This window comes from Dendroctonus ponderosae, unplaced genomic scaffold, assembly GCF_020466585.1.
Source record: "Dendroctonus ponderosae isolate FM_Combo_2020 unplaced genomic scaffold, Dpon_F_20191213v2 Dpon_F_20191213_1, whole genome shotgun sequence".
Lineage (NCBI taxonomy): Eukaryota > Metazoa > Arthropoda > Insecta > Coleoptera > Curculionidae > Dendroctonus > Dendroctonus ponderosae.
Window position 1 is genome coordinate 4652327 of NW_026017110.1, and position 13128 is coordinate 4665454.

Here is a 13128-nt window from a genome sequence, read left to right on the forward strand (position 1 = left end):
AAGTTTCTAAATTCATTAGTTTGCCAATGAGAAGTGTTTTTAAGAGCCAATAAGAAGAGATACTGATCAATAATGCATATCATCAGCTATAAATTTTGCACTTTATTCTGTAAATAAATTTTTTGTATAAAATAATTATTATTATAGAGAGTCAACAAAATAACTACCTACAGTATCACCGATTCTGTATTTGTAAGCCTGAATAGCTTCATCGACTACAAGTCTTGTAAAGCGTAATTTTCAATTGATAAGAAAATAATTGTGCGCTGATATTTGCACAATTTTTTGTGTAACTCAACTGCTCTACAAGAAACCTTTTTAAAACAAAGAGAAACTTGCCAAATTTCTAACAATCTCATTTATTAAGCAACATCTTTAGTCACTTTATTGCGCTTGTTCATCCACTTTACTTGAGGGTTTTTGAAAAATCAGACACCGATAAATGAACACTTAATTGCAAACAATGACTAACATTTGAAAGCGTCACTTGAAAGCTTGAGAAACGTATGATAAAGTAAAACAAAAACAGGGCAAGGGTCCAATAAAAACGCCATTTTAAAAACCAGTTTCGGGCAATTATCGTCATCAGACTCGTCAGACTTGGTTGAACATCGGCAAGTATGGATAATGGTCGTTAGTTCCTTTATCAGCAACCGCCAGAGCGATTTTAAAAATATAATTCCTCCTAACTTTACAGTAAAAGCAACATTTGAGGCTTCAAAAAGTTGCCTCAATTCTTCTAAAACAGTGTTTACAAACCTTTATGTAAGAACAAAATTAACTTCAAATTAAAAAAAATAGAGAATTGATCAAAAAATGTCCAGTAGAAGATCCAAAACATTGTCCATCAAAATTTAACTGGCGCAACCAGCAGGGATTTTTATGTCTCTGTTAAAGAATCTATCAGAGTGCGAAGACGAAAGTGCGAAAGATTCCAGAGACTTTGTAAATTCGATATTTTGCCATTGAAAGTGTATTTAGAACAAAGATAGTTTTGGACTTACAGTTTTAGGAGATACAGTTTCCACTTTAGCCTGTAAATTTAGTTTTTGGTGTAAAATAATTGTTTGAAACTTCGACTTTATATTTAGCAAGGATTGCATATTTGCCAACTGAAACCGCTTCATAGACTACAAGCCTTAAAAACTTCAATTTTAGTTAAAAAAAAATATCCCTGCGCTAATATTTGCGTAAATTTCTGTGCAACTCGCGTGTCACAACAAGAGAATTTGAGGAAAAAAACTCGCTTAGTTTTGCAAAAACTTATTTATTAAACAACTGTTTTAGACATCTTCCAGTTGAAACAGGTCAAAAGTGAAATTGCCAACTTCTTCCACCGGTTGCGTTTGTCCACATAGCCCCTTATAAATCGCATTCCTTTCCATACCTTTAGGGCACCTGGTAGCGACTTTTCCTGGAACAAATTCCCCCATCAGCAGCCCACTGCTTTGGCATAATTTCAGTCCTACCAGCTTCATAAACGGGATTTCCCAAATAATTCCCACCTGGCCCATAATTGCACACCAAAATTAACTGATGCCAGATGCGATTCTGCACAGTATGCGTGTAGTAGCTGATGGCGCATCCAATTTCCATACTATTCGCCCATACTAGTTGCGTATAATGGCCTACTACTAGATCGGGCGATCTAAAATCCAAAGTCTTATAAAGGGTATCCTTTGTGTAGGAGAAAACTGGACTTTTTAAAATTCAGACGTAGATTTAGATGAAATTTCGCAATATTTGAGCTTTGAGACCGAAGTGAATTTCAGCTTGATGTTCAAATAAAGTTGATTTTCCAAATCCATCTAAATTTTGTAAAGTTTTCCTTCGTTTCGACAATTATTATCATTTTAAACACACGTTTAGTCAGTTGTAGCAAGGGAAGTCAAAACTCGGAAAAACCAGTAAAAATTCAAATTCGTCCCAGCAAACAACAATTATCTCTCTTGTAAAGGTCGACACTAAGTGCAAAAAAAATTAATATTTAAGCAGCTCTGGACGCATGGAGAAGTTGAATTTTCCTAAGCATTTTCGAGGAGAAAAAACAATTTTCCCTGTACCCTATTTATGTTTCTTTAATATTCTTTGCACCTGATCTGAGTATCGTTGATCCAAGAACTGTCGAACAATGCCACCTCATCATACCACAATAAGATCAGGTCTTTGATGGCTTTGATTTTGTTGATTTTCGGGTCCGTGCTGTTGATATACCCCAAGTTTTGGCCCACATGGACATATTGAGCTGCAATTTCCCCTTAAGAGCTTAATTTTTTCCACATGCATCAGTTACCTGTTCTTCGGCACCTATCGTGGACCAGCGGGTTTCCATTGCAGGCATTTGCCCAGCATTGCGCCAGAAACTCTAACTCCCGATTGTAATTCTGGAATTCCTTATTGAGCTTAAAATTCTTCACCCTGTAAACACCTACCATGACTAGCATGTTGGCAGCCCTGGGCTGAAATCCGCGCTTTTCGTGGCCGATGGCCACTTTGTTTCTCAGATAGTTGTGAATGTCCATAATATACTGCCGGTCATCGTTGGAAAGTTCCAGAACGGCAAAGTCTGGACCGCACTTTGGATCAGGGCCACATTTCTTTAAAACCCCATTATTTATGGGCGCAGTCGGTAGGACTTCAAAAACGTACCTGCTGTTGTCGTTTGCACACCGTATGAGTTTCACTTGCGTTGAACGAGTCGCAACTTAATTGGCAGTAAAAGTTCTGCCAACTTCCAACACCCAAAACGCGAATGAGACAAAGTGCGCTTATTAATTTAAGCATCGCTTTAAACGGTCGTAAACCGACTGAAAGTCCGCTCATTAATTCTCCAGAACAACCAAAGAACGGAATGTTCATAAAAACTTCAGCATATAAAAAATTTTCATGATCTTCCGCAATTTTAGCATTAAGAGAATCGTGACTCCGACAACATAATTGCGAAATCGTTTTGTTTATAACATCTTATGCGGATTATCGTTTTTTTTTGCGAATTGGCGGATTCTGCCGATTGTTTGCAATTCATTGTCTATCAGTATATGCAATTAGCCGATTGAAGACCGCAACTTAACTCGAGTTGAATAATGCGCTTTTAAGATTCAATGCCAAAGCGTAAAACCGAAATTGAAAACATTCAAGTGCATGTACCGAAAGGAACCGACAGCAACTTAAATATTCAGTAATAACAGTTTTTAATTATCTCCATGTTTTAATTCTTGGGTTTTTATAGAGCAGTCAAAAGGGGTGAGTTGCGAACACTAAAAAATATTAGTGAAAATATTGCAAAAATATTAAAAAATCAGCGCACGTTACGCCATGAAATTATATTATGTATCTATTAGTGACTTTTTAATTTTTATAAAATATGTATTAACTGAAATATTTTATGCGGTCAGGCCTGTAGCGGGGATGCCAAATGCCACCATAAAAGCTGTCGTTATTCATGGTAAAAATGGCGTCCAAGAGCCGAAAGCATCTGTCAACCATATTTGAGTAAAACTTGTTCAAAAAGCTATAAAATGATAGTTTTGCATAGTTCTCCAAGTGGAAAGTGCCCCTTTTTACAGAATTTGGCGAAAGCAGTGAATTAGGTAAGCACTTACCTATTTGTCAGGACTCCTTTGGCTTGAACAGACCAGGTAAGTGAGGCACTATTCCGTAATTTTTTCCAATAATGAGGGCAGGTAAGAGTTGCAATTAGTAACAACAGCTCGGTAGCTCTAGAGGAGTGGATATCACCTAAGAATCTTGCTCTTTAATCACAGAAAGTTTACGAATTGTGGGCGACTTTAGGAGAACACTACTTGCAGGACCTTTTCTGTCATTCCGAAAAACCTTTGCAAATCTTGAACGTAGCACTTTTTGCAATTGAAAATTGCACGAGTTGCGAATGGTGTTTCAGGGATTTCATTACCCAAAAGTAGTCCAATCAAGGGCTCAGATTCTTAATTTTGTGACTAATCGTTTTATTTACATTAAGTTGATGTGTCGAAAACGTCAAAATTAATGCTTATAAATTTTAAGAAATGTATGAGGGTTGCCACATTTATTTAAAAAAAATGTAGTAAACCGAGTAGGTATAAGTGCCGTCAAATTAATTTGTTGCTGAACCTTGAACGGTTTTGTTAAAGCAGAAGATAGCAAATAAATACTGTATGGCAACTCCTTGGTTTCTTTGTTCTTTTTTATGTCAAAAAACCACTGAAATGTTGGTAAATTTTACTTTTTTTTGCAGGGAAAAGCTCCGGATATTTTTGAAGAACTGATAGGCCAGCTACATTTGTTCAATGTATATCAAAAGGCCAAGTTCTACTTTCGAAATTTGCACTTTTTCAACAATTTTTTCGTTTTTTTTTAATTGTAAAAAATCGTTTCGCCGGCCTAAAAGCATATGAGCTTTATACCGTCTAAACTGTTGAATCTTTCTATTTAGATAGATCTTTTGGCAAGCTGTCTTTTATCAGTTAAATGTTATTTGCATATCCTGACTTGTAAAGAAATAAGTGCCAAAGCCCCAAATTTTCAAAAAAACAGGAAATTGCTAACTGCCGAATAAATCCGACACAGAAAAAAAAACTTAAAAATCTAAACTAATTGAAAAAGTTCTTCGAGTTATTTTGACTGAGCGCTTTGTCACTTCCACCTCAGCCCTGATGCAAAATTTTTAACCGCTGAGGCTGACCCAAATTTTGAATAATTCTTGTAATTATATCTGAGAAACGGATGAACATATCGAGATAAGGATAGAACTTTGTGAAAATTTTCTTATTCTTCTCTAGTTAGAGTGAAGAGTGAACATTTTCGAGCTGTGTCAAAATTCCCGAAATTCTCTTCCAACAACGGTTCAAAGTACTTTATTAGTCATAATGGCCTTTTGAAGAGAACCGTTATAGAACTATACTTGTTTTCCAAACGTCTAAAGAGATCCGAAAATACCATTCCCAAAAAAAAAAAAAAATGTGTGGTAGAAAAATTAACTTCAAAAGTTTCTTTTTCGGAAGGAAATTTGTCCAGAGCGGCTTCTTGGTGAAATCCATGTACTTAAATGGACCATTCCATGTACTTAAATTTTTAATTGTTTTGTTTTGTCTTCAATTCTTCTAAAAGGAGTAAACAGCAATATCGTGCTTTTGGCAACAGTTGTTTTCTACAACCGAGTAAATGAGAGCTTTAAAGTCTACAACTTTATCGGTATGCATTAGCTATATAATTGTGTTTGATTGCGACCAGATAGCACTAATATAACTGTATCTTTCCTTGTTTGCATCATATAGGTCAAGGGTGGTGATCGTCAATGTAGTTGGTCCATGCTGATAAAAGCATAGGCAGGAATATTTGGGTTCATTCATAGCCTTTAAAGATTAATTTGAATCCCTACATACAGGGTGGTCCTCAACTAATGTGACAAAATTCGCGACAATAAAATTTATGTTTTTTTAAACACATTTTTAACCATTTAACTACCTACTACTAAAAAATTTCGAGTTTGGGTTTTTTATTAAGGTTTTCCGCTCAAGAAATTCAAATTTCCTATTAGTTAGCCTACAAAAACCGAAATATTTTGGGTGTAAGATTATCGCCTTTTTCTGGGAATATCTCGTTTGCTGATATTTCTTAAGCAAAAAAATGTGTAGTTGGTTCGAGTCGACATTTCACATTGAATTCTCTAGTGAGTTGTTGAACTAACTACAATATAATAGGAAAGTCACATTTTTAAAGTGGGCCAATGGACAAAATTTGTTTCAGTGTCAGTTTGGTGTTAGTTAAGTGGTAAAAGAAAAATTTTTCCTTATACATTGAATTTATGGAAGTGCCTCGACATGTTTTATTTTCGGGCGAGGAAATTTTGAATGCTGCAGAAGTCTTTCATCGAAGACCGAAAGAACAATTTCTCTTTCTCTATTTTTAAATCTATGTATTTGTCGTCTGAAAGCAAAACAAAATGTCTGTATTTTTGTAATAGTAGTACTTTTGATTTTTCATTCCCAACAGAAGACTTTTTGCATTAAATACTACTTATTAAATAAATGGACTTTCAGTTGATCATGTTGATTTATATTTGCAGGAAGCGCCAACAAAACAACCTCAAGGGCCTGATAACATTGTTTATAAAATATTTTTACACATTACATATGTACAGTGGAATTTGCATTAACATTACAACTTGTAAAGCGCTTTTTTACAACATTCACTTTCAATTGCTTATTGATGCACTAATTAATGGACCTAGAAATTGACTAGAAGGTTGTCTAGAGATGTGGTTTTATAGCACTTGGTCTGCTTTTGCATGTTCTGCTTTGAAATGCTGCGGATGATAGCATTTTTTTACATGGTTTATTTTATGGCATATTGTCTACAGCCTTTGTGTAGTGTAGTCTTTTGTCGCCCCAGTGGGGTTTAAAAAGTGTTTTCGGTAAGTCTCGCAGGTTTTAGGACTGTTATCGACAAAAGCTATCCTCATTTTCACTTGCGCACACCACATGGGGATCGGCCAAGAATAGTTTGCCATTTTCGCATGCACACAATTGGAACACTTCGAAGCTGCGCGCTCCCACTTGTCGGTTCGTCACTTTGGCAGTGGGCAACTGAGGCACAATGATGGACGACGACTGAAGACGGATGGCGCCCATCTCGCTGCGAAACGAAACGTCGTTCTGTGCCAGTGCGTTGATGTGTCCTCCTCTCGACTCCAGCTTCAGTTCCTTCGGCGCCCTGATTTGCAGACCTCGCGTTGGAGACTCCAACCTGTAATTAACCCCAAATTGTATAATCACGAACGTGCGTGATAAACTGAATAAAGTAGCTACCTTAAATCATGACCACTTTCAGCCCGTACTAGTCTGGTTTGGACGCTGCCACTGAACCGACTTCCTCCCTCTCCGGTTATCCTCAAGGTTTCCGCCCCCACCACCACCTCCCTGCGGTCTGCCGAGAACAGCAAACCACCTCGATCGTCCAGGATTTGAAATTTGTTCGCTAGACACTCTAAGCTATCTATGCCTGGATAGAAAAGGTTTGGAGGCAAACTTTGAATACATGTAGCTATAGAATGACTCACCCATGTGCACCACAGTACTGGATCTCCCCAGCTTGTCTCTGGATCGGAGGGTGATGTTCCTGCTGGACTCGATCACTATTGGTTCCCCGCTTCTCGACCGAATTTGATTGGCTATCAGGTTGTCCAGGACAAAGGCGTTGCCCTTCAGCTTGAGCCCTCCTGGGACGACCTCCAGTTGACCCATTCCGTCCTGGAAATAGTCTCCTTATTTAATGCTTAACTAATAGGCAATTTTATTGCAATGAGAATTAAGGGGCTTTTTACGGTTTAATGAAGTGGGAATCGGATACAGAGAAAGTAGGAAGAAGGTTCTTGGAAAAAGAGCCTGAGAGAGGGCTGATAATTTGTTTGAGTTAATTCAGACAATTTGATGATTCATTAATTTTTTAGAAAATACGTTATTGCTTGAAAACCAAACCAGACACGGACATGCATGTTTCGGCAAACTAACCCAACTTGGATCATTTTTGCGTCGAACGGTTCAGACTCGCTTTTGCAAACTTCGGAATTAAAATTTCTTTCTCGAGAACCAAAAGAGACACAATTGCGCTGTTTATGCATTATAAAAACTGATTTTTTTTACGTTGGGCGGATGACACAATGCTACTTGCAGAAATAGACGTCAAGAATTGTATCAAGCATGTTTAAACCTGAACGACTTTTTTCGCCGCCCCATTTTTATATTGTTTCCTGTATGCAAAGGTTCCGAGCAAAATACCGAAAAAGCCTTTGGAACATGATCAAGTTTCCGCCGTCTCGGAAAACAATAATCGGCATTTGGCAGGCCGGCGGCTTTTCTAATTAGAGCGCCTTTCCGCTGCGTTTTTGTGCCGATTTTAAAAAACGACTGACGACCTCCAGCACACAGTCTCAATTAACACGGCTTTAATTGCGAATGATTAGAAAAAGTCCTGAATCTGTTTTTCAAAGAGGTTTTGTGGTTCGCCTCGCTACTCTTTATGCGCTGAACGGCGTCATTTTGCGCCCCTCGGCCATAATTAGCGGACTTTGTGGCCATTCTCATTTAGAGGCAATTTTTTATTTGAAATAATAATGTTCTGTTGTCTGTATGGAATTAATAGAGGGTTGACTTTATCATCGGCATCAAATCTGTGATTTGAAAAATAGCGGCGATTGTAAACTAAAACTTCCTACTTACCGTTGAAAAGTCCAGAACCTTCAGCACCCATAAAGTTAAAGCTAAGTTGACTATTACCATGAAGAGTAGAACTAGAATCAACCCATAGAGGCACTTCTTCCGCCATCCGTACATTCCCATTCGAAATCCCGGCGGGCAAAATACGGCCGATCGGGTGGCCATCGGCTCCTCTTGGCGGCTGTGGACTGTCGATGTTTCTCCGTCATTTGCTTTCATTCTGAAAATGTCAGAGAAAAGGCTGTTCTCATAAGGTGGTCGAAGCGAAAGCACGAAATGGGAGTAACTTGCAATCTCCGAATCCTTGCCAGAGACACGAACATGAATATTGCGAGCTCATGGCAAATATTGACGGCACGCGAAATGCCAAGTCCTTATTTGGGGACACGTTTCGATTTAATCCGTCCTCAGGCGTCTGAGCAACTGGACGCGATAGGTCCGTCCGGATGTTCCTCATTGACTAATAAAGCTCTCTTGTTCTATTTCAGCAGTAAAAAGTAAACAGTTGGACAGACACATTTATGAGCAATGTCGATTTATTAATGCACATTGGACAGTGTTCGAATCAAAAGGAAAGTTCCAGTTAAATTATTCCTTCTTACTTTTAAGGGCCAACTAATTCCATATTGTATGTTCGCTTTTATGTGAGTTTCGTGACGATTTTTTCCTAAAGCTACTGCAGCGACAGATAATTTATTCAGGCATTGAAATGTTGCTGGAGCTAAGAAAAGAATGTGTCAATCATGTTCCTCGACAGGCATAAATCGTTTACCATTTGGACATCTAAGCGTCCCAGATCCAACTAGCTTTGATTGGAAGTCTGGATGTGGCAATTTTTGGTAACGACAATTTAAAATTTAAAAAGGAGATTTCTTGCTGGAAAATTAAGAAAATGTATGAAATGGAGTTGACGTTTTCGGACTCGAAACGATGCTTAAAAAGCAAATGTATTCAAAATAGACAAGGAAATGCACAGATTATAATAAAACGACACAAAGCAGTATGCAGTATATTTAAGAAAGGAGCTTCACAAGGACTGCACCTAAAATATTTAAGCGGAAACAAAGGCGTTTCGAATTTACCATCATCCTCAACTATTTTATCAAATTTTCAAACTTGTTTCATGGATTTTCTACCTAAAGAGCTTCTGCGCAGGTACTGATTTCTCGATAGTCAAAAATAGAGGTTCATCTGTTCTTCTAAGATGGAGCCATGAGACAAACCCTTAAAATCGTTGATTTTCTGGCAGCAAAGATGCGAATTGCAAAGTAAACTGTTGCTGCTTCAAATGTGGAAAGAGTGGACTTTGAGGAACCTGAATTTTTTCACGAGGAGGCCTTTGGGTTTGGCTCATATTCAATTATCAATTTTTGAGAAAAACCTTCCGGATCGAGCTGTGACAGGTGAGAAAGAGGCTGAGTAGGCAAAGCGCAGTAGAAAAAAGTGTCTGGATGCTGGAGAGGTAAATTATGCAGATCCAGCAGCCCAGCAAAATTGAATCCAAAGCCGGTTTCGAAAATGAATCGTTTCACTATAAATCATGCGTTCGTCCTGGATGAACAGCGCATAAACAGCCACTCCATAAACAGGAGAGGTAAAACGTGGCTGTTCCAGGTTTGATAAATGGAGAAGGGAAATATAAATTGTGTCCTTGAGACAATGGGGGCCCCGTCACATTTGCATACGGGGGCCGTCACGAGCTGGAAACGTATTGTTTTCTTAATAATGCATCTGGTGTCCTTTTCTGGATATGTCGGGAAAAATTAGGCTGCAATTCCGGTCAGCTCTCGGCTGGCGCGAACGCCAGAAGTCGATGGCAGCAGGAAAAAAGCCATCTACCCTGTTTGTTTTTCTCGCGGCGCTCCCTGGGGAAATTCGCGCTTTCTCGGGACGCTCAAACAGACCGCCGGGATAAAAAATACATTGCACTTTTTGTCCAGACCATTCAGGGATAAACACGTCTTTAGAAAGGGCGACTGCCGCCCTCCTGCCCGATATGGGGATATTACGTTGTCTCCACAAAGGCCAAATCTGGCTCAACTCTAACCTGTCCATTTCAGTTTGGTTTTTATTTCACTTTTTCACCAAGTTTTCGAACTTTCTTTGAGTTTTGAGTCTCAGGAGCATCCAAACGAGTTTGCATTGAAAGCGGAATTTCAATCGCTGTAACAACAGAAGAGCTTCATGAAATTGCCCAAGTTTCGCTATATTTATTTGGGCATCCTCAGGGCATGACTGTGAAGTGGCGCGGCTGTAGGGTTTGGCCCAACTTCAAGAACAACCAAGGTTAACAGGTTCCTCAAAGACAGCACGGGCCTGTTTAGACCAAGCTTCGTTTGCCACTGGTTTTTGACAAAATAGCAAAAACATCGCTTTGAAAAAATGCTCAATACCTGGAGAATCGAAATCGATCTAAAAGATCTGAAGGCATCAGCAAATAGAGTTCTTCAGTTCCCATTAAAAAAGTGGTGTTATATTATTTTATTGAGTGCAATGGTAGAAGAACAGCAAACAGACAGTTAGGAAGACTATTTTGCATGGAAACCCTCGTGCCCGAAGTGCTCGGCACAACATTTACATTAGGCTCTTCTCGATGTCCAAGTCCACCATTTGAACGCAAATTGGAGTCCAATGTAGTTGTTGATCGAAGAATAACGAACAAACAGGGAGTTGGGAAGGTTTTCTTGCTTTCAAACCAGTGTCGTGCCCGAAGGGGTCGGCACAAAAACCACATTAGACTCTATTGAATTTCGAAGTGCACTTGAACGTAAATTAAACTCGAACGCATTGGTTGTCCATCGTCATCGTCTAGATCTGCATCCTCAAAATCCTTCTTTTCCCGTCGATGGGAAAAGATTTTCACTTACATTGACCACCTTCAGCCAATGGAAAAACCATCCAGTTTAAAGTAAACTAAATCATCGTTTACGGCACTAATATATCAGGCTAAAATACAGGTATCCGGTACAAAATCCAGTCCATATTATCCCCCCATCTCTTCCAGGCGATCCTCGTAAATTATAGGGCGGCGTTGTCTCGTTGGGCGGCCGGGGAGTCCCACCGGACGCGGTAAATTTAGCGCCGCTCTTCGCCCGTAATTCAAAGTCCGAAACACTTCTGTGGACGCTGCTCTGGACGGCTGATCGACGTCCATTTATGTCCATTCACGTCCAATCTAACGGTCCAGAAAAACAATCGAAGCCAATCATCAGCTACCTGGAGGAAATTGGATAACTTGCGCCCGGACTAGCGGCATGGGCAAGGATTTTCGAGCAACTGGACTGAGTGATAAGCTAATTCTAGTGGCCTGTGTATAGGTTTGGTTATCTATACTAACTTCCACGCCAAAAGTATCTTAGTCCATGTGCACATTCAGAAAATGACTGGTGTGGAGATTGGGGGACTATAAGACGACGGTTAGGCGGCATTGGGACAATAATCCTTCTCTTATCGGCCCTTTGTTGTCGACTTACGCGTCGAGATGGAGTCTTCCATTTTCTGGCCTTTACAAATGGACTTTTTTCGGTGTTAAACCCTGATAAGTGGCCATCCAGCATCCAGACGCTGTTTAACACCGACTCCAGACGTGATAACAGCCCTTGCGGTTAATAGGGCGGTGATATTTCAGTTGGCCCTGATTCGACAGCTATTTTTATTAGTTGACTAATGGCGACGGATTTCTCTTTGCAGATAGTTTCACTCGGCGACGAAAGTTTCACGACTTCAATATCCCGTCCAGATCGTCCATTGTCGTCTAAGTTTGGCAGTTCCATTACAGTTTACACAGAGCATGGGGAATGGTCGGAAGTTTTTCCGGATCTGGACTGGATCGTATCTTTAATGAATCTTTGACGGGTGGAGGAAATCCTCCAAGCTGGACTTCCTTCCGGGTCGGCCCTGCTTTCATCTTTTAACCCTAATTATCGTCTTACTCAGCCGATGAAAATTTAATGGCAAAATCCTTATGGACGCAGCCCCCTGGCCACGCGTTGAATCGATTTGGATGGTTTTCCTGGCCTGAGGCTGTGAATTCAATTATATTTCAGGTAAGATTAATTTGAAAAATAGTGAACGCCTAACGTGTGGAGACTAGTTTCAGTTGGAGTTCGTCCAAGGTATTGCTAAGCTATTTTGAGTTGAGCAAGTTCAGGACTTTCTTTCAAAATAAATTGCAATTATTCCGAATGGGAGATATTGAGTTTGTTCAAAGCGTTTGCTGGATGATTCAACAGATTTTTAAATTCTGAAATGAAAGCTGATGTTTTATAAGGAGTTTACGGTATTCTATGCACTTTTCACCGATTTATTGGCCAATGATGTGGGACTATTATTGAACGTTGCCTTCTTGTCATTTACTTTACACTTAAACATAATCTTGCATCTAGTGTCTGACATTTAAATTTCGCTTTCTGGTTCAAAACCACTCGAATTTGAGTCTAAGTCATGAAGTAGCGTCATGTTTGAGTCTATTTTGCACCTAAAAAAAAAGACGAAAATCTAAAATGACTTGAAATCCATTTCCAAATTGATCGGCCAGGGAGTAGATTTTGTGCCTCTTCCAGGCCCTTCTTTGTCATTACATCTCTGCCCTGCATAAATTGCCGTAGTATATTTATTTCCTGCAGTTTCCACGTCGACATTGCTATTATTGTTGATGGTATTTCCTTATCAGTTTCTCGGCGATGGGCTTGCTGGAATTTTGATAATTTGTTGTTTTACAGGCAAGTTCAATCGGCAATATATCGCACACACTTCAAAGCTATTATTTATTCGATGTTTTTAAATTTTGAGGGTTGGTGTTCCGAGGGATGCAAACATGTACCTGATATCGGGTGGCACCATAGATAAAGACGAGTATAGATTACCAACTCTCTCGCACAATGTGGAAACAATGTCTATCCTACCGCCATCTATG

The 13128-nt window shown here is 39.3% G+C and overlaps 2 protein-coding genes and 1 long non-coding RNA gene across 7 annotated transcripts in view; 1 reads left to right on the forward strand and 2 right to left on the reverse strand.

Moving 5' to 3' along the window:
- Positions 1 to 1251: 1251 nt before the first annotated feature.
- LOC109546431 (venom allergen 5 2) lies at positions 1252 to 2996 on the reverse strand. Of its 2 annotated transcripts, XM_019917389.2 has the most exons (6): positions 2650 to 2996; positions 2433 to 2597; positions 2294 to 2384; positions 2095 to 2245; positions 1470 to 1648; positions 1252 to 1414 (listed from the first exon to the last, which is right to left on the reverse strand). In XM_019917389.2, the coding sequence occupies exons 1-6, from the start codon at positions 2857 to 2859 to the stop codon at positions 1284 to 1286; spliced, it is 927 nt and encodes a 308-aa protein (XP_019772948.1). In that variant the 5' UTR covers positions 2860 to 2996; the 3' UTR covers positions 1252 to 1283. The 2 variants fall into 2 exon arrangements, with proteins under 2 accessions (XP_019772948.1, XP_019772947.1); XM_019917388.2 differs by having other exon boundaries at positions 2294 to 2597.
- Positions 2997 to 3157: 161 nt separating this feature from the next.
- Positions 3158 to 4338, forward strand: LOC125502683. Its single transcript, XR_007280463.1, has 3 exons — positions 3158 to 3243; positions 3396 to 3590; positions 4235 to 4338. It is a non-coding gene; the product is annotated as an uncharacterized LOC125502683 (long non-coding RNA).
- Positions 4339 to 6038: 1700 nt separating this feature from the next.
- The window catches only part of LOC109546433 (delta-sarcoglycan), a 75011-nt gene continuing 67921 nt past the window's right edge, over positions 6039 to 13128 (reverse strand). For all 4 annotated transcript variants that reach the window (XM_048661725.1, XM_048661727.1, XM_048661728.1 and 1 more), the window contains exons 3-6: positions 8217 to 8433; positions 7058 to 7247; positions 6807 to 6999; positions 6039 to 6744 (exon numbers count right to left, since the gene is read on the reverse strand). In XM_048661725.1, the coding sequence (XP_048517682.1) occupies positions 6438 to 6744; positions 6807 to 6999; positions 7058 to 7247; positions 8217 to 8433 (907 nt within the window). In that variant the 3' untranslated portion in view covers positions 6039 to 6437. The remainder of the gene's footprint in view (positions 6745 to 6806; positions 7000 to 7057; positions 7248 to 8216; positions 8434 to 13128) is intronic.